This window comes from Danio rerio, chromosome 4 (genome assembly GCF_049306965.1).
Source record: "Danio rerio strain Tuebingen ecotype United States chromosome 4, GRCz12tu, whole genome shotgun sequence".
NCBI lineage: Eukaryota > Metazoa > Chordata > Actinopteri > Cypriniformes > Danionidae > Danio > Danio rerio.
In genome coordinates this window covers 26,492,127-26,513,054 of record NC_133179.1, presented here as the reverse complement: position 1 = coordinate 26,513,054, position 20,928 = coordinate 26,492,127, and the positions used below count along the sequence as shown (strand labels likewise).

At 34.4% G+C, this 20,928-nt stretch overlaps 1 protein-coding gene across 2 annotated transcripts; it reads left to right on the top strand.

Annotated features, from left to right (window-relative positions):
- The first annotated feature begins 427 nt into the window (after positions 1 to 427).
- Positions 428 to 19,505, top strand: nr2c1 (nuclear receptor subfamily 2, group C, member 1). 2 transcript variants are annotated; one of them, NM_001020622.1, is given in 14 exon segments: positions 428 to 553; positions 3,832 to 3,955; positions 5,991 to 6,221; positions 7,310 to 7,388; positions 7,736 to 7,915; positions 7,993 to 8,140; positions 9,685 to 9,781; positions 10,046 to 10,224; positions 11,998 to 12,151; positions 12,241 to 12,362; positions 15,349 to 15,488; positions 15,977 to 16,114; positions 16,211 to 16,316; positions 18,959 to 19,500. In NM_001020622.1, coding segments are annotated over 13 exon segments (1,803 nt in total). In that variant the 5' UTR covers positions 428 to 553; positions 3,832 to 3,901; the 3' UTR covers positions 19,134 to 19,500.
- Positions 19,506 to 20,928: the final 1,423 nt, after the last annotated feature.

Genomic DNA, 20,928 nt, shown 5'->3' with positions numbered 1-20,928 from the left:
ATATTAAACTAACTAACTATCCATCTATATATCCATCTATATATCCATCTATCTATCTATCTATCTATCTATCTATCTATCTATCTATCTATCTGTCTGTCTGTCTGTCTGTCTGTCTGTCTGTCTATCTATCTATCTGTCCCTCGCCCCAAGTGTTACTATTATTAATCTTAATCGATACAAACATTGAAAACTGCATCCGTTAGCATAGCTCTGTGGGCTACTATAAATGTTACTTGCTAAGCTCAAATCACCCAGTAGGCTAAACTAAGACCGTTTAGTATGCAGTTTATCAGTAGGCAATATTTATTTTGACTTCCTTAAGGGTCACAATATATATGATGTCTAGTTCCTCATACTATCAAAATAAACTTGAATTCAGCCTTCACTAAAATCAATGCTGACGGCCTCGAATACGTTCGCGCATGCGCAGATGTGCGGGCCTCCTCTGAGCGGGTCGCGAACTCTGACCTCCTTTAGCTGCAGTGAGCCGTCACTTTACAATAATTTATCGTAACGCCGCGGGATTTGGATAATAACCCGCGCATTAAGGGTAAGAATAACCCTTTTTCTGTTAGCAAACAGCACTGTGCTTGCAGCAATTGTTTGGGATGAAAAATTCAACAGAACGTTAGCACTGTTATTAGCCGGCCTGCTAACACGCGTTAGCATCGCAACCGCTGGCATAACAAAAATATCAACAAATCATAAAACAAAGTCTTACAGGCGATTGTATGCGTATAAATGGGTTATTTAGGAATAATACATACATATAACAAGACAACTGAAGATTATAGTGGTCAACTAACACAGTTATTTAGCAGGCTAACGCTATCCATGCTATGCTGAGTAGTGAACATGTAAATACAACACACACAGATCCAAAATAATCACCAAATAAATATTCCCTTTTAAAATGCATCTTTTAATTAACTATACGTCTTTGAGATATGACTTTTGTGCTGTAATCCACGCGTGAGGAGCTGATGAGGAGAAGATCCTTCTGTGTATGTGCTGAGAGCTTTAACCCTTCAAGTATGACCTTTAACCTACAGGAACAGATCTAACTTTATCTTCCCGGATCAACACACACACAACACACACTCATTCCACTGTCGTTTCTGACCCCCGTCTGTCATTCAAGCTACATCGCGTTAATTCAGCTTTATTCGAGGCTTTAATAAACACTGAAAGCAAATCGCGATGCTAGCTGTTGTGCTAACGTAGCCACTGCATTCAGTTATTTCTCGATAATTCTGAATTGGTTGACAGTACTAAACATAAGAGTTACAATAATATACCTATGATTGTGTTATGTTTTCTTGTTGCGATTTTTAAAAAAAAGTTTTAATCACGGTGTATGTTATTATCGCGAATTTGACAAGCTGCAAAAAAGGTTACATTAACATGTATAACAGGAAAAACTACCCTACGTTTTTGTGCATTACTTTATTGTTTATTAATCTTAACCTTCAAAAGGACAACAGTTAACACTTTACGATAAGGTCTCATTAGTAAATGTTAGTTAATGCCTTAACATGAACAAAGAGCAATAGCTACATTTATTACTGTGTTGATGTTTTTAAAGCAGCTGCACTTTTGTCATGTACCATTATCCCTAATAAATTAAACATAAGTGCTTGACTACATCTTTTAAAATAATATCCACATTTTACACCACTTTTTTTTCTAAACAGTGCGAGAATCTGTATAAGTAGCACTTTTTGTGAGTTTTGCCTCTTTATTATAAATTAACACCTTCCTCGTTTGTGAAGTTGCTTTGGACAAATACGTCTGCCAAATAACTAATAGAAAATGTAAATCTGTTATATTTTATTTTAAAGAATTAGTATAATTTTATTTCAATTTATCTTTATTTCTATAGCGCTTACATGATGTAGATTGTTTAAAAGCAGCTTAACATAGATGTTCTAGTAAACTGAAACTGTGTCAGTCCAGTTTTCAGAATTAAAGTTCAGTTTATTTTAGTTCAGTGTGGTTTAAAATTCACTGCGTAAAAAGTCCAAACACTGAAAAACAAATCCATTGATGCGCGACTCCACAAGTCCCAACCCAGATGTAGAAATGAACATCACCTAATATTGCTAATTGCTTTGCAAGTATCTTTAATTGTCAGTTTAGATGTACTGATCCTCAAGTGTCCTCAAAACCTTGAGTTTCTTTTTTTATTGTACACAAAAGAAGATATTTTTAAGAATGGTGGAAACTGAAAGCCACTGACATTCACAATGTTTTTTTGAAGTCAATTAGTACTGGTTTCCAACATTCTGCAAAATGTCTTTACTTAAGTTAAACAGAAGAAACTTGTTAACTTTTTAAAAATCATGTGTAATTTTTTTTACTAGTACTTAAGTATACAGTACTAGTTTGTAATCTATTATTTATTTATTTCTGTATGTTGTTAAATCTTTCCCAGTGATGGAATGCAGCCGGAAGGGCATCCGCTGCCTAAAACATATCCTGGATAGGTTGGCGGTGTATTCCACTGTGGCGACCCCAGATTAATAAAGGGACTAAGCCAAAAATAAAATAAATGATTAAATGTTGTTAAATCACTTGTATTTCTTAAAAAAAATAATGGAGACATGGGCCTATAGGACTTGCAGCAATGTGTTTACAGTATGTTTAATCATTCAGAAGATGCTTTTATTCAATCAACCTTCTAAATAAGGATCAAAGCAAGAAAAGAGCAACATGAGAGCTGGGACAAATCTTGGTTAGTGTAACAGTGCAACTACCAAGTTGTTTTTTTATATTTATATAAAAGTTGTTGATAAATTTGCCAAAATAGAAGAGGAATGCTCGTGTAAGAGCTCTTCAGTTATGTAACAGTGCTAAGAACACTACTTAATGCCACGTCAAATATAGAGTACACTTAAACATACAGACCCCTCTGAATATGACTCTTCCTGTGCAAGGGACCCTTATGCAAAATTTTAAAAGCCAGGACCATATTATTGACCTGATTTTTATGGCATAGCAATTAAAATCTTATTGGCTTGTTCTCATTGATCTCCAATGATTTTGAATCGTAAAACAGATTGTTATGCTGCTTGATGTTGCCAACTTGTATTTTTAATTATAATTTTTCTTTATTTTATTATTATTATCATTATTATTATTATTCCTATTAATTTTCACAAAGTCAAATGAATCGGAAGTTTTCAAACAATTGCAGATAACAACTTACATCTGGATTGCAGAACAATATATAAAAAAAAATTATACAAATGTGTGTGTGTGTGTGTGTGTGTGTGTGTGTGTGTGTGTGTGTGTGTGTGTTTGTGTGTAGTATTAGGGGGCACTCGTTTGTCCTAATTAAACAGCAAAACAAAACCCTGACTTATCAAGCCCAAACTATAGTATGCTTCTTTTTTATATGTATGCACACAATCATTCAAGGTATATTTCATTTTATTATTTGTATAAACATAGTGTTTCCAAGCACATTTCTTACTTCCTTTTTACATGTGTCTACACAGTCTTTCAAAATACATTTAATTTGACTTGTATGGGTAAACAGGTGTTTGACACGTGCACATTTCAACAAAGTTTAAGTATAATTTGAAGTGTTATTGAATATTTTCACCATACATTTCTTGTCATTTAGGGCTAAAAAATTAGTTTGATAATACACGCTCCAACATTTTGTTTTAGTGATATGTATGCTTGCACAAGCTCCGTCATTCAACACTTCAGTAGTTTAAAGTCATATTACATACAACTGACTGGTTCCAAGGAAACAGCTTTGTCATTGTTATTTTCAACTAGTTTTTGATTTATATAACTCTCTATTCATGTTCTTGAAAGTATCAGTGTTGCTTTAGGTGGGTGTGCAGCTGATGGGGCATTGCTAGCCATTTTCTGAAGAATTGGCATCATGGAAGGAGAAAGTCCCAGAATTCAGCTGGTCTCTGCAGATGGTGGCCTACAGGTGACTTACACTGCATTATTAATATATTGACCTTATTCTTGACGTACAAACTGGCACAACCATCCAAATCTTTTTGGCTAAAGACTACCAGTCTCATTCACTTCTATAACATTTTTAGATGTTAAAAATAGCTTGTTGTGCTGCTTGATGTTGCAAACTGATAATTTCTTAGTACATTCATGTATATTCACCAACACATTGCATAGGGCTTCACAATATATTGTTTCAGCATCGATATTGTAATGTGTGCATCTGCAATAGTCACATCACAATATTGAGTCTGGAATATAGTTGAGCGGGAGCTAAAGAATGTTTTTAATTACTGTATTTATACGGAATTTATATGATTTATGCAAAACAAAAAAAACTTGTTTTTAGTACAAATATTTACATTTTAAAGCAAAAACAAGATTATTTTATTCAACTCATTATTTTGCTTGTTTTAAGAAAAAACCTTTGTTCTTCCTAAGTTAATATTTTTACTTTATCTAGGATTTTTTTTAGATATTTGTAGTAGAAACAAGACAAAGCAAACTAGGGTTAAACGGCAACAACAACCGCAACAATCTTTTAAAAAGAGTGACTCACAAAGTAAAATTTTGAATTACCTTGGATTTTTACCTGAAAAGACTGAAAAAAACAATAGATGAAAAACCCAAAATAGCAACAGGAAGCGTTTGTTTTTTTTTTTTGTTTTTTTTTACTAATTCCGTTTGGTATAATTTGCATCTTAGTTTTATGTTTTTTTTTTTGCTGGTCAGTTAGCTACAAAATAAACAAAAGGAAGGAATACATTTTAAGTAAAGTGACTTGAAAATAATACTTTTTTAATAATAAGAGATTTATGAATTAAATTCTAGTAGACCTATTATAACATTTTAAAATAGTGTTTAATTTTTTATCGTTTCATAGATTTGAGTTATGAATTACAGCATCACAATAAAACTTGGTATCACGATTCTTCAGCTGGTATATTATCGTAACATGCATTAATAGTATTGTGACAAACCTAAAGCAAAATGTAAGAAAAGCATTTTTTGCATTGTGATTATTCAATTTCCATATCTAAATACTGTTAGTCTCCCCAGAAACTGTCAAATAGAGCTTTTCAAACTATCTCATGAAACTGTGTTCATATTGCAATACTTATGCAGAAAAATAAAATATAGCAATATCAGATTTTTCCAATATCAAGCAGCCCTAGTATTAGAGCACACTGGCTTAAAGATATCTTTAAGACTAACATACTAATACTTCATTATGGGTGCTTTCACACCTACACTTTTGTTTCGGAACGTGTCTCGATTGCCCAGTTAGCGCGGTTCGATTGGCATATGTGAACAGGGCAATCGCACTCTGTTCCGCGCCAAAGTAATCGCTCCGAGATCGCTTGAATGAGGTGGTCTCGGCTCGATTGAAACGAACCCTGGAGCGGTTCGATTGCAGTGAGAAAGCGATCCGATCCGAACGCGGTTATATCACAGTGTTTTATGGATATGTAATAGGCTTACGGCCATATGACGAGAGAATTATGAGTATGGCGGGAAGTTTCGCGAGTCTCCGGATGCCCGCAAACGAGTGATGATCTCCCGGTAATCTCGCGTGTCCCTCCCAGTCCTCAAATAGGCATCGTCTACCCTTCTCACCCCTCCCCACCGCAGCTCTCCTCAGACACATCGTGCGCGTGCACCCTGTCAATCACCATCAAACCACCACCTCTCCTGACAGCTGAGCGGGACGCTGCAAAATAAACCCTGACACTCTGACTAATGTAAGGAGAGTTTACTCGCCCGTGACTTGTTGTAGCTCTTTTGGTCCGATTAGAAACTTTGCAATGTGAAAGCGAACCGCTCCAAGAGCAAAGAGCAACAATGTAACATTTGTAATCTCTGTTTCGGAACAACTGAATCGATTCACAGGTGTGAAAGCACCCTAAGATTTCAAGGGAGCTTTTGACACCACAAATTACTTCATACTACAAATGTCATTATTTATGTTTCCATCTAATGAAGTTTGTTGTCACGTGTTGTCTCAGATTGTGACCGAGCAACAGTTGGCCCAGAAAGTGCAAATAGTCACGGCCATTGATCAGGCTGGAGCTGGAAAGCAGCAGTTTATATTAGCTAACCTGGACTACCCCAATCAAGAGAAACTGTTCATCAAACAGGAGAACTCACCAGCCAAGGTCATCCTAACCTCTTCCGATGGCTCAGCCGTCAATCAACTGCTTTTCGCATCACCTGAACTATCAGGACAACAAATCCAGGTCAGCAAGCTCATTAAAACCACAAAGTAGGGGATGGATGGTATGACCAAAGTTCTATTTCACTGTATCAGAAATTTTATTGCACGGTAATAATATAAAATAGATAGATATTCTGGAAACATCAACCAAAATACTCACTCAAATGTTATGAGTTGAAATGAATGAAAAGAACCTAACCTTTTTCCTTCCCATGATAGAAAATGGAGTTCTTGTAGGCTAATAATCAACACTTCATATTCAAATCATCTTACAGGCAAGGCACATCAGCGTAATTTTGAGGCTTATGCAGACGTTTACATTTGAAGTCATTATTAGTTGATTTATTGAGCATTTTGATAATATCATTCTTAAAATATAGTAAGTGAAATATGAACTTTGACTAACCTTACATGACAACAAATTCCACTGCATGTCACATTTCACAGTAGTATGGACCAATAATATTTTTTATTAATAATAAACATACCTCAGTTAACATATTTTCACAGTTTCAAATAAATATAACTTTAAAATGTTAAATATGAGCAGTGTTTCCCCTTTAATTATATCAGGAGGAAGTTCATCCCCCCAAAATTATTTTTAATCATTTACTCACTCTTCACTTGTCACAAACCTTTAGGGAGTTTATATGGGATATTTTTTTGAAAAATGTTGCAAAACTGTAACCATTGACTTTCATATTATTTGTTTTTTCTTTCTGTGGATGTCAATGGTTTCCAACATTCTTCAGATTGTCTTACTTTGTGTTTAATAGAAAAGAGAATCATATAGGGGTTTGGTAACACTTGATTGTGAGTAAATCTTATGTTGATTTCATATTTTGGGCAAACTATGCCTTGAAGGGTATTTTGAAACTTGCTTTGAAATTTCTAGTGGTTTAATGGTGAAAAGTGTATATTGGTGTATTTACTTTTAAAGTAATTTTTGGCAATTTAACAGTAATTTCCTGGTAGTACTTTATAAACAGGATATATAGTGTAAACACATGGTGAAATGCATTCAAACACCCACCTGCTCTTAGCCTGCTGACCAAACATATGACTGTTTTGTGAGAATATTCATTTCATTCAAAGTGTTTTGTTTTTCAGTTTGTTACAGATGGCTCAGATCAGGGCTCGATGAAGCCTCCAGTGGAGTACTGTGTAGTTTGTGGAGACAAGGCTTCAGGTATGGGACCCACACAGCAGATCACCAGATTATTAGCTTAGTTTTGGGCTTGATTTGAATAAAATAGTTTTTATTAAGAGTTTCTTAAAAGTTAAAATAAAGAAGTTATAGTTATTTAGGTTAAGTCAAGTTCCTCAATCCGGGTGATGTCACTTATTTTGCGACAACATGGGAAGGTGATGTGACACTCACCACATGTAGCAAAACCATAGCACGAAAAAGACAGCACAATGGGACATTGTAAGTTTGCTAATTTCATGGGTGGAAGAACTTAAGAATTAGAAAGATTTTGTGATTTGTAAAGAAACACTTTTGTAAATAAATGCTGTAACTGTATGTGGGTACAGGTCGTCACTATGGTGCAGTGAGCTGTGAGGGCTGTAAAGGTTTCTTCAAGCGCAGCATCAGGAAGAATCTGGTGTACACGTGCCGTGGGTCTGGAGAGTGTGTCATCAATAAACACCATCGCAACCGCTGTCAGTACTGCAGACTGCAGCGCTGCATGGCGCTCGGCATGAAACAAGACTGTGAGTCCCAAACAAATAGATAACTAAAGCCTCAGATTGTACAGCATCTTTAGTGTTTCCTTAAATTCCCTCAACAGCTGTTCAGTGTGAGAGGAAACCAGTGGAGGTGTCGAGAGAGAAGCCAGCAAACTGTGCGCCCTCTATTGAAAAGATCTACATCCGCAAAAACCTATGCAGCCCTCTCGCTGCAATGCCAACGTTTGTCAGCCAAAAAGAAAGCACTAGGTATGAGTGTGAATTTGTGAGTTCTTTTTAGGGCTGTTGTGGTAAGGAAATTTCTCTTTAGGCAAATCTGGATGGTTCAATAGCATGATATGCGGTATTACTGCCAAACATAAAGTTTGCACACTCCATATCCAGCTCTGGTGTCAAGTTTTTTATTTACTACATATTTAAAATGAAAGATAGACACGTGTAAAATGTTTTCATTTAGCCGACTGTTAAACCCCGAACAGTAGTTGAAAACAAATTAAAAAAAATCAACATATTATTTGATTAGCCTACCAAAATTAAGTTTATATTTTCATTTACAATTTGTTAATCTGAAAAAAGCATATAAACAGTTTAGCTTACCTTTTTTTAAATTTTTGTTTGGATATGTTTTTTATTAAATGAAAAAATAAACATACTTAGTTTTTTTAATTACACTTTTTGTAGTTTATTAGTTTATTAATTTAAATTGAAATTGAAATGATATGAGCTATACAGCTTGTACGTATAATTGAAATGCACCGATTGTGCTTTTGCCAGATTTTCTAAACTAGGCTGTATGTAGGCTTTTAAACAGTGGCTGAAAGGTGTTATTTTTACATCTGTATTTGACTAAGATGCACAATTAATCAAAAACAAATTTTCATGTGCGTTTCGGCTGTAAAACTAGCTCTGTAATCCGCTGTAAATCTTTTCCAGCAGCTGCTTTCAGATGGAGAAGCGTTTATTATACAGAGCTATAGTTCACTGACAAGCTACTCATAAGATTGCAGACAATTTAATGAGCAAATGATTCTGCAACTTGACAGCTGTTTGCATTGCTTCTAAGTGAATTAAACCTGCGGTGTTGTTGCTAATCTGAAAACACAGGAAAATACTACATTATAATATAACACGTTTTTGCTCCAAAATTTATTAGTTAGTTATTAGTTAAATTCTCCACTCTTTGATTTCCTTTGTCTCTTCTTTGCGGCTTATTTGCGGTTTCTATGCAAGAGCGCCCTCTGACCTTCGGATGAGATTTACTACGGATCACAGAGTCGTGCTTTCCTGACACGATGTTTATGAGAATCTGAGCTATTGCTGAAACACAAATTTGATCTTTTTTAAAAACTATTCTTTTAAGTACTTATTTTTATTAACAAGATGAGACCTCAGATTTTATGTATTGTTATAGGAACCATACTGTTACAAATGTATATCTGTATTTGGGTTTTTGTGCAGTTTGTTCAGGCAAAGTAACTTCCTAATTTGGTACTGGAATGTCATTGCATCAGTCTTAAATCACTGGATTCAAACAGTTGGCAGGGAAAATTACACTCAAAACACTCTGGTATTCTGGTATAAATTATTTTATGTTTAGTGCACAATAAAGAAGTATAAAAAAGAAAGAAAGGCAGTCAATATTTTATGGAGCGTTTAATTATCATGTAAAGCAAAACACATTTGCTTAAGTTCACACAGTGCTGTCTTTTCTTTTGAATTTGTGTGTTTGTTTTTGTTGTTGTTGTTGTTGTTGTTGTTTTTATTTCTAGTTCTCATTCTTTGTCTGGTCGCAGGCCCACTAGTTTACTGGACTCCAACATGCTCTTGAATATCCAGCAGTCCATTTCCAAACTTGACAACACTATTTTAATTCCTTCTTCACCAGATCAGGTAAAAAAGTTTTTTTTAGTAGTAATATGCATAAAAAAACCTATGAAAACCAAAGTGTTAAAATTATATATTGTTAAGATGCAAATTCCTTTAGATAAGCCTTAAGTAAAAGATGCACATAGCTCTACATAATGATCTATTTTCCCATTCCACTTAATAAACATCAACTGTTGAAAAATCTAACCCTAATATTTTGTCATAAGATTCATTGTGTAAAAGTAATATGGTCATATGTATATTCTTGTTTTGTGACATTCACTTTAGAATGATTCCAGTCAGGGAGATCTGGGAACTCTGGCCAACGTGGTCACATCTCTCGGTCACCTCAACAAAAGTCGGGAGATGATGGACAGCAGTACTGACCTATCAGGAATCGATACCATGAGTAACGATGACAGCGTTATGACAGACATTCAGAGGGAGGAGTCAAATGACGTTACTCGGTGAGCAAATGCTTGTATCTGAACTTGTATAGCTCAGATTTTATTTTTTATTTTGTTTTCATTCATTTGTACATGTTGTGCCAGTACTAGCTATAAAACTCTGTAAAAAATCTGTAGTCTCTGGGCAGGTTGTTGTTACAAAATGAACAGTCGTCAATTACAAATTTAAGAAAAAAAAAATCTTTACAGAAAGTCACTGATTGTTTGTGGTGGTGATGTAAGATTATGAAGTAATTTCTACATTAACCCTTCTGTTGAGTCTAAATTGACTTGGGTACCATTTTAACAACAGAGAGGAAAAAAATATCTTGAAGTTTGGTGACTTACTCTAAAATGACACCAAAATTAGAAAAAAAAAATCATTTATTGTTATCGTGAAGGGTACACACATTCAGGGTAAATCGTCTGTACTTCGTGAAGGGTTGTCACGACACTGGAATTTGATACCAATACTGAATTATTAAAAACGTCTATTGGCAGTGAAGGTCATCAGTTGGCTGAACTCACTGCTGATTACTGAGTACAAATAACAAATACAAGGACACTGGAGCGTTTCAAAGTCATGTCAATTAGCTAGTTTGTCTATAAGCTGACAAGCGATCAAGCGATCTGCTGATGAATCACTGCTTTAAAATGCTCCAGTCTCTCTGCACAGCAAAATCCTCTGAGTAAAATTTATTTGTATTTGGTCTGCAAATATTTATTTGTATTTGGCTTACAAGTATTTGGTCACTCTCTAAATTGAGTTAATGTTACTCAAGTAAATGAGACAAGGAAGGGATTAATTAGGTAAATATTGAGGACTGATGATGAACACTTACTGTTATTAAGCAGAAACATAGAAGAGAGACACAAAACTACTACTGACTTCAGTCACAGCCTTAGATGGAATCAGCTGAAATATAATACATTGAATTTCTCAAAATCTCAGCAATCAACTCGATTAATAAGCAACTCCACACACAGCAGCTTTACTTATTACCAACCTGTTTGCTCTTATTTAAAGAGGAACCAAATACTGTCTAAACTGAGTAAGATTTTGCTTTGTGTATCTGTGTTTATTTACACTCAGTAAACATCGGTGAGTTTAGTGAACCGATGACCTTCACAGCCAATCACACATTTCTGTTAAGCACGTAAGCACAATGACAAATCAGCGCTGTTTAAGGTGCTTAAAAGTTTTTGTTTTTTTTCTCCAGTATTGATTTGTACTGAATTCCAATATTTTGACAACCCTAACTTTGGGTCAATGAGGACCTAACATGTATAAAACCATTTTTACACCACAAAAAACTACTGGCTCACTCCATCACACATGGACCACAAGAATCTGCTACGTTGTTATACTTATGCAGGTACATTTAGCATTAGAAAATATACCCTTTACTTGAGTCAAAAATGAGTATTGTCCACTGATTAAACATTGATTTAAATAAACCACAATGATAAGAGAAATCTTAAACATTCACAGAGTTTGCGATGAGGATGAGGTTAATTCTTTATGCTAAATAGATTTGAAATTAAATTTAGCTGCTTTATTTTAGAGGTTGAGTGAATGCGGGTCATTTTTTCCCCGAAGGACAAATGGTGTACACCAAATTATAAGACTGCACAAGGATTAAGCACACATCATTAAAAAAAACAAAAAGTTAATTATTTTCAAATAATTTTAATATTATTTCAGTGATGACAGCTCCTTGTGTTTTTGCTTGGTATTTTACAGCTTTTTTATGATGTTCAAAAGCTTAGGTTTGTTGGTTTGTTTGTCTCCAGAGCTTTTGACACGCTCACAAAGGTGCTAAAGGCTGAGGAGAGTTGTGGAGAAGAGGTGGCTGATGGGGCTGTGGCTGTTAGGGATGACGAACAGACCTCCGCGCTGCTAGAACTAGAAGGACCGCTACTCTCAGATATGCACGTGCCCTTTAAGGTCAGTTGATTTCCACACGCTTCAGTTATAGCAGCAAATATGCTCAAATGGGGCCACTCCAGTCACTAAATGTTAAATATTGTGTGTAGCTGATGATGCCGCTGCCCATGCCGGATTTCCTAAATCTGAATTACATCTGTGAATCAGCTTCCCGTCTGCTTTTCCTCTCCATGCACTGGGCTCGATCGATTCCAGCTTTCCAGGCTCTCGGGTGAGTGTGTGTTAATGACCTAGATTTAAACACTATTTTAGGCAATGAGTAGACAGCACAAAATAAAGTTGTAAAAAGAGTAAAATATCATTTTAATCATCAAATTATTTTTCTTTTTTTATGATTTATACTTTTTTATTTAATGATTCAACAGTACAATCAGTTTACAAATCATTTAAGTCATTTTTAATGCCCCCTCTCCAACCCCACTCCAACAGTGTGTCAGGTACAGTAAACAGTTATGCTCAAATATCTACTTACTCCTTGAGTAATTTAATAAAATGTGAATGATTTAAATAAAATAAGAGAGATCCTACAAAATGTAGTTTATTTCATATTTAATACTCTCCTGAGTAAATAGATAAAAAAAATCTAGCTGAAATTATTAAAATAACCCCCTACAAAAGTGAACGTACCCTTGGTTTTAAAGACTGTGTGTGGTTTCCTAATGATCTAGGACTTCTTTTTCTGCCTTGTGGCGGTTGTTTATGAGTCTCTTGTTTATTCTGAACAGTTAAACTGACTGCTGTTTTTCAGAAAAATCCTCAATCTCCTGCAGATTCTTCAGTTTTCTAGCATCTTCTGCAGATCCAGCAGTGACTGTGTGATTGTGAGATCCATCTTTTCATACTGAAGATGAATGAAGGATTCAAACACAACTGTTAAAAAAGGCTCAAACCCTCACTGATGCTCCAGAAGGAAACACAAGGCATTAAGAGCTGGGGGGTGAAAACTTTTAAACAGGATGAAGATATCCAATTTGTTCCTATTTTTTTAAAATATAATTTTTCCTTCATTTAGTACTGCCCTTTGGAAATAACAGAAAATCCTTGGATTCATCCTGGAACATAAATTAAATGCAATTTACCTTAATCGTCAACCTCTAAAGATCCCCCACACACACTCTTAATGTCTTGTGTTTTCTTCTGGATCATCAGTGAGGGTTTAAACCTTTTTTAACAGTTGTGTTTTGAGTCCCTCAATCATCCTCAGTGTGAAAAGATGGATCTCACAAACATACAGTCACTGCTGGAAAGGGTTCAAATCTGCAGAAGATGCTTGAAAACCAAATTATCTCCAAATGATTGAGGGTTTTTCTGAAAAATGGCAGTCAGCTCAGAACAAACAAGAGACTCATAAAAAAAAAACATCATAAAGCAGACAAAAAACCTTCATAGATCATTAGTAAACCACACACTGTATTGAAAACCAAGGGTATGTACACTTTTGATGGTTACTTTTGTGGTTATTTTATTAATTTCAGCTAGACTTTAGTGTAGTGAACTATATATAAACATATTTTATGTAAAACATTTTACTTAGGCCAGCATTAAATAAAACATAACGTGCATTTGTATGATCTCTCTTATTTAGTTTAAATTATTTACATTTAAAATATTTTTCAAGGCGTATGTAAACTTTTGAGCACAACTAGTTATTTAATGTGATTTAGAAGTACTGAATAGTTTATAAGTACTGAATGAACGATGAGTATGTTTAGATTCAGTGTTGCCTGCATTCTGCAACATATTTTATATAGAGTTCACTATAGAGCATTCTGAATTGCCTTCAACATTGAGAGCACATGCAGTGTTTCTTAGGTTGTGTCCATAAAATTTTAGGGAGGTTCTGAGCTGTTCTGAAAAATTTCTATTTGTAAGATTTTATAAATGCTTTAGTTTGTGTTCTGAAGACGAACAAAGCTCTCCTGAGTTTGGAACAGCCTGTGGTCGTGAAATTAGTAAAATAATTGTAATTTTAGGTTGTAATAACACTTCAATAAAATACTTTATTATTGATTTATTTTTTTGTATATTAATAATTTAATAATTGTATTTTTATTGGGTTAATACCACCAGTCACAAACAGTAAAGCAATGCCTTTTCATTAATTTATTAATATACCGTTATGATGAGTAGAAAAACTTTTTCTGAACAAACTAAACATTTTCCAAATGATATATTAGAGCCATTTATAATATGATTTAAAAGCCGTTTAAGCAGTTTTCTTTATACAAGATAGGGATGCACAATAACAGAAAAAAATGATCATCACGATTATTTTGCTTAATGTTAATCAAGATTAATAATGACGATTATTCCTTTGGTTAACTTTTATTGACTTGTGTATTCTTATTTAATTTCACAGCCACAAATAAAACAACAACAACAACATAAACAGAACATGTTTAGAATGGAGAGGCTTCTCTGACTATTTTCTTTCTTATCCGTGGCAAATAAAATTAATTAATTAAATAAAACTGTGAATTTTAAACATTTCTCGAAAAAAAAAAAAAACAATTGCAATCTAGATACAGTCAGGTCATGCTTTTAACCAATACAATCCCTAAAGTCTTCCCATTAAAATAACTTCTTTGTATTTATACTGTAAAATCACGACAATATTTATTCAATGATCGTGGGTCACAAATTTGGTTATCGTATATCGTTAATCGTGCAACAGTAATACAAGATGCTGTACAAATGCTTTTTACACTTTATAAAAAGTGTCCTTTGCACCAGGATTTATACATATGGGTCTACATGAGATTAAAATTATTATTTTTATTTTCTAAGTAAGTTAGCAGTATAGTGTTCTATAAGCTAGTCCACTCCAAAACAATGATAAAAGTAGCTTATAGAAGACAAGCGTTCAAAGGTTCACTTCCACCATTATGGTTCTAATATTCAGCAAAGATTCTACAATTCAGCTTCTCTGAAATTTCAGTCCAATCAAATTGTCTCCTTTATACTTTAAATAAATGCTAGAGCTGTGGCTGAAATTAGTCGTTTGTTCACATAATTATTATTTTTAATATGGTGAATAGCACTATATAAGATTGAATCATATGCATAATTCAGAACAGACAGCAAAAGAAATCAGAACCTGATTAAATGTTGACAGAATGCTGTAATTGAAACTGATAAGCTGGAGATTAGATAATAGTTTTAACTTTGGCTGTATTCTGTGTGTTTTTGGTGTTTAGCTCAGAGAACGGCATCACACTGATGAAGGCCTGTTGGAATGAGTTGTTCGCCTTAGGTTTGGCTCAGTGTTCACATATTATGAATGTAGAAACCATCCTCACGGCCATAATCAACCACTTACAGACCAGCTTGGATGAAGGTATGTGGATTTGTTACACCTGTTTTTCTTCCATTTTTATGTGTGTTTTCTATTTGTGCTATACATTTTTAACTTCTTTTTAATACACTTTTCTTAGTTAAATTAAGGGTTTGGCAAACCTTTTAGGCACCACACCATATTACGTTTACAAAAGGGATTTTTCATTTAAAGAAGGAGTAGTAAATGTAAATAAAGAGTCAATTTAGTCAAACTTAACAAAATATTAAAATTAAATGTGTATAATTGTATAATTTGTACTTTGTTGGAACAAGTTAAAACATTTTTTTAGTGAGAATCTTCTGTAAACTATTGTAGAAAATGCATGATTTAATATTTAGTTTTATTGATTTTAATTAAAAGAAAATTAGCTTTCCCTAATTTTTTTGAATTTAAAAAATATTGCAAATTTTCACACTCCAGTTTGTAAACTCTTGAGTTATTTCACTGACACATAGATGGCTAATGAGAAATGTCTGTGTTTGCCACAGAAAAACTGTCTCCAGAGCGGGTGAAGCAAGTCATGGAGCATATCTGGCGCATGCAGGAATTTTGTAACAGTATGAGTCGCATGAGTCCTGATGCCTATGAATATGCTTACCTCAAAGCTGTGGTCCTCTTTAGTCCAGGTGAGAACAACTGGAGTTCATCAGAAAAATAATAAATGAAATTTTATAAAAAAGAAAGAATGGAGTTGATTGTTTGTGTGTCAATGTGTGCTGTAGATCACTCAGCCGTAGATGGCACACTTCAGATTGAACGATTTCAGGAAAAAGCCTATATGGAACTTCAGGATTATGTGAGCAAAGTGTATCCAGAGGACACGTATCGGTGAGTGACTCCAGCAGTTTACAGAAAGTGGATATATGGATTTTGTGGATTTATTGAGCTATGAATTTGAGAAAAATCGAAAAGTCAGTGTGAGTCTCAAGTTGCTGAAACTTTTATTTCAGTATGTTGATGCGCTTCCAACTGAAACTGAATATTGAGTAGGGGCGGGGCTAGTTAATTGTTCACCTAAATAATAACAATGAGCGCTAGCAATATAAACACACCTTTCGCATGGACTTTAATAATAATAATAATAATAATAATAATTCCTTACATTTATATAGCGCTTTTCTGGGCACTCAAAGCGCTTTACACAATGGGGGAATTTCCTCATCCACCACCAGTGTGCAGCATCCACCTGGATGATACGACGGCAGCCATTTTGCGCCAGACCGCACACCACACACCAGCTGATTAGTGGAGAGGAGACAGTAATGAAGCCAATTGGAATATGGGGATGGTTAGGAGGCCATGATGGACAAGGGCCAGTGGGCAGATTTGGCCAGGATGCCGGGGTTAAACCCCTACTCTTTTTCGAAGGACATCCTGGGATTTTTAACGACCACAGAGAGTCGGGACCTCGGTTTAACGTCTCATCCGAAAGACGGTGTAATACTTGTATAGGTCAATAAAACTAATGTTTTTATTTAGTGTGATTTGATAATCATGGTTATTTCAATACATATTAATTTAATACCTTTTCTGAAGTTTATACCTTGATATTGTGTTGTCTAAAAGTAAATTTAAACATAGATCCAAATAGGTTCTCATTCTGTTCAAAAGTTTTTATGCTCTGGTTTTTAATTCAATCTTTTTTGTTGTCCTCTGTATTAAAAGAGGGATCTCAAAGTGATTGTATTTTCTGGAAAGGGATCAAATACACAAAAATTATGTACAACTAAAAACTGTAAAAGACTATCCGCTTGTTAAGTGTGACGTCACGCGAAGCGGCTTCCGAGTCCAAGCGCTCTATTCAACTGAATGGGGAGATTCATGAAATGGTCATAATAAACGTTTACAAAGCGACAACGATCGCAGTATATATGTCCATGCCTAATATCCGATTGCCAGAAAGTGATTAATTTTTTTTATAAATTGTTAAATTTTTGGTATTTGTTATGCAGCAAGCCCAGAGATTGTTGTGTACTCTATGATTTTATATAAAATTAACTTTAATGTGTCATAGGAATAAACTGTGAGCATAAACGAATGATTTCTCCACTCAAATGAATGGAGGCTTGGACCCGGAAACAGTATTACATACGTCACAAAAACGTCACCACTTAACAAGCGGATAAAGCATTAAGGGTTTGTAAACTTTTGAACTGTGTAATTGTATTTAATTATGTAATTGCTGTATTTGAAAAGTAATATATGTCATTTTAAATAGTATTGGCTCTAGTGGACTATGTGTAAACCTGTACGTGAAATATCCTATTCAGCTCAGGACTAAAAAAATATATGTTTGAATTATGTATAATGCCCCTATTTTAATAAAATTATTAACATTTTGTACAATCTGCAAGGGGTGAACAAACTTTTATAATACAAGAAAATAATAATAATTATAATAAAAGTATTGTTTTACAGGACAAAGTTTTTTTTCAGTTTTTTGGTACAATGAAGGTTTGTTATTATATATTTAGTATGGGGTTGTCATGAGTATAGCTATTTCTGCTGATATGGCATTAAAACATAAAATTACAATAAATAAAAATAAAATTTACAGGACAAACCATTGTAAAACAAATAATTGCCTCATTACCCTAATTTGCCTAGTTAACCTTATTATCCCAGTTAAGTCTTTAAATTGCACTTTAAGCTAAATACTAGTATCTATCTAGTAAAATATCAGCCATATCACCCTGCAGCCCAAGGCCGGTTACTTACTGAAGCTAAGCAGGGCTGAGCCTGGTCAGTACCTGGATGGGAGACCACATGTGAAAGCTAGGTTGCTGTTGGAAGTGCCGTTAGTGGGTCCTAATGCCCCTATAGAGTGAAGGGGGGCGCTATGCTGTCAGTGAGTGTTGTCTTTTGGATGAAACGTTAAACTGACATTAGACTCTCTGTGGTCATTAAAAATCTCATGGCACTTCTGGTTAAGAGTAGGGGTGTAACCCCGGTGTCCTGGCCAAATTCCCTCCACTGGCCCTTACCCATCATGGCCTCCTAATAATTCCCATCCACCAAAATGGCTCTATCACTGTCTCTCCATTCCACCTATAGATGGTGTGGGGTGAGCAAACTAGCGTTGTTGTCTCGTGGCTGCCGTCGCATCATCCAAATGGATGCTGCACACTGGTGCTGGTGTGGAGAGACCCCCCTCTTGATTGTGAAGCGCTTTGGGCATATGGCCATACCAGATAAATGTGCTATATAAATACGCGTTACATTACATTACAATATTATTTTCTGTCATCATGACTAAAATTAAAGAAATTGGTTTTAGAAAGTAGTTATTAAAACTATTATATTAAGAAATGTGTTTAATAAAATCCTTCCTCCATTAGACAGAAATTGGGGGAAAAATATAAAATAATAAAAATTTACCAGAAGGGCTAATAGTTCTGACATTATTTGAAATTCTGAAGACTTGTTTTATGAGGTAATTATCTCTAATCATTAATTCTTCTCTCCTTCAGTCTTTCAAAGTTGTTAGTTCGTCTGCCGGCTCTGCGCCTCATGAGCGCAGCAGTCACCGAAGAGCTGTTTTTCGCAGGCCTCATTGGCAACGTCCAGATCGACAGCATCATTCCGTACATCCTCAAAATGGAATCTACCGACTACAACAGCCAGCCAATCAGCGGCGTCGAGTGACGAACCCCGCCCACAGCCTCACCCATCAGCTTTAACATGTCTCCGGCTTTGCACATTCAGACGCTTTATGATATAATCATACGAATTTTGAATGAGAAAATCATTTTGTTATGACTTTGCTTTTTCATTTTGGTCAGTGATCGTGTCTATGGGTTTTGTAATATGGATTACCACAACTGTTGTGGTTCAGTCCTTCGGGCTTTTATTGTATTGCTGTAATTATGTTTAAAAAGTGTCTATGAAGACACAGAAGTGCAAGAACATGTTCTGGAGAACTTGTTCCAGAAACCTTCCCCCCCAAAAGCACTGACTTTCTCTGTATATGAATTGTGTATATAGGACTAATAATAAATGTCAAATCAAGGACAAAAATGTGTATATTTTTATTTTTGTTTTTTTTATGTTCAGGAAATGTTGTCATTGTTTTCTATTTATTATCTTATATATTTCATTGGCTAATCCTTACTCTGAGCGTGCAATCATTGTGAAAAATCATTTAGTAATCACTATTGAATAGAAAAGTCTTTTGGACAATCATGAGGAATTTTCCGATTATTTCTTTCAGAACCTTGTGAACTCTGTAAAGTTTAAATATATATTTGTGTTGTTGTTTTTTATTATTATTATTATTAAAGGTTGAAATCTGTTTTCGGAAACAAGCTCTGAACAAAAAAGCATCATTAATCACACTTTTTTTCCTTTGACTGGCTAGAAAAGCAGCTGTCAAAACTAATAGTGGACCAATAATGATGCTGAATCTAGCCATGATTTAAACCAGAATTAGGGCCCGCAGGCCAAAGTTAGCCCATTGTAATTCTTGATTTTTATCCCACCATCCCATCTGAGAGGAGAAGTGAGTATGATGGAGAAGGTTAAGATGAACGCCAATTGTCATTTTTAATTTGGAAGTAGCCTTTTTTTTTTGTTTGTTCTATTGCTGAGCGACAAAAATGTTTTAAATAAATGTTGTAAATGAATCTGATTTTTTTCAGTGAATAGAGGACTATCTAGAAGACAATGACAAACAAATTAAGGCAAAAACTAGTGTAATTCTGTTATACATGAGATTGTTTTGTTTTTTATTGTAATAAGTTCATTAATAAATGTAAAAGAAAAACTATTAGCTAATATAAAACAATATTTTCTAGTCATTTTTAAACATTATTAAATAAATTAGGAAATTAGCCAAGTATATTAGCCAAGTATAACCTCAATCAAGTTTGGTTTTTGGCCCTTTATAAGAAAAAGTTAGGACACCCCTGATTTAAACGAAATTCGAATGGCATATTTGGCAACACAATGTAGAGACAAGCCCAAAAAGATCATATGGAAACAAACACATTCAATATGAGTGGACTGCTTTTGTTTACAATTTGGAAAACTTTGAATTGTCAGTTTTGTGCAATGTCATTTTATATGAGTTTTATTTTTCATTTATGCTTGTCTTTCAATGCGTGACTTTTTTTGCATTTTGTTTAGTTTTTGAGCTCTTGAATTTTACACGATTTCAATTACTTGATTTTTGCTTATTATTTGTTAATCCGTATTTGTGTTAATTTTGAATCAGTTAGTAGAGCTAATACTATTATTATACAAATTATACAAAGACATTCAGTATCTCACGTTTGCTAAATATTTTGTATATGTTGAATGGTCTTAGCCTTAGTGAGGAATTAAAAAAAAAATCCTATAATTACTTGCAATTATTTGCTGGGTCATTGAATAATATTTTTTTTTTTTTCAGTTCTATAAAATAACTCATTTTCAGATTCACAGGGTTCTTTAAGAAATTATC

Excerpts from the sequence above, each read along its gene's own strand:
- nr2c1 (XM_073946056.1), top strand. The coding sequence starts at position 3,902 with ATGGAAGGAGAAAGTCCCAGAATTCAGCTGGTCTCTGCAGATGGTGGC. Across the intron at positions 6,222-7,309 it reads TATCAGGACAACAAATCCAG|TTTGTTACAGATGGCTCAGA; the intron begins GTCAGCAAGCTC and ends TTTGTTTTTCAG. Across the intron at positions 16,115-16,210 it reads TGTGGTCCTCTTTAGTCCAG|ATCACTCAGCCGTAGATGGC; the intron begins GTGAGAACAACT and ends TGTGTGCTGTAG.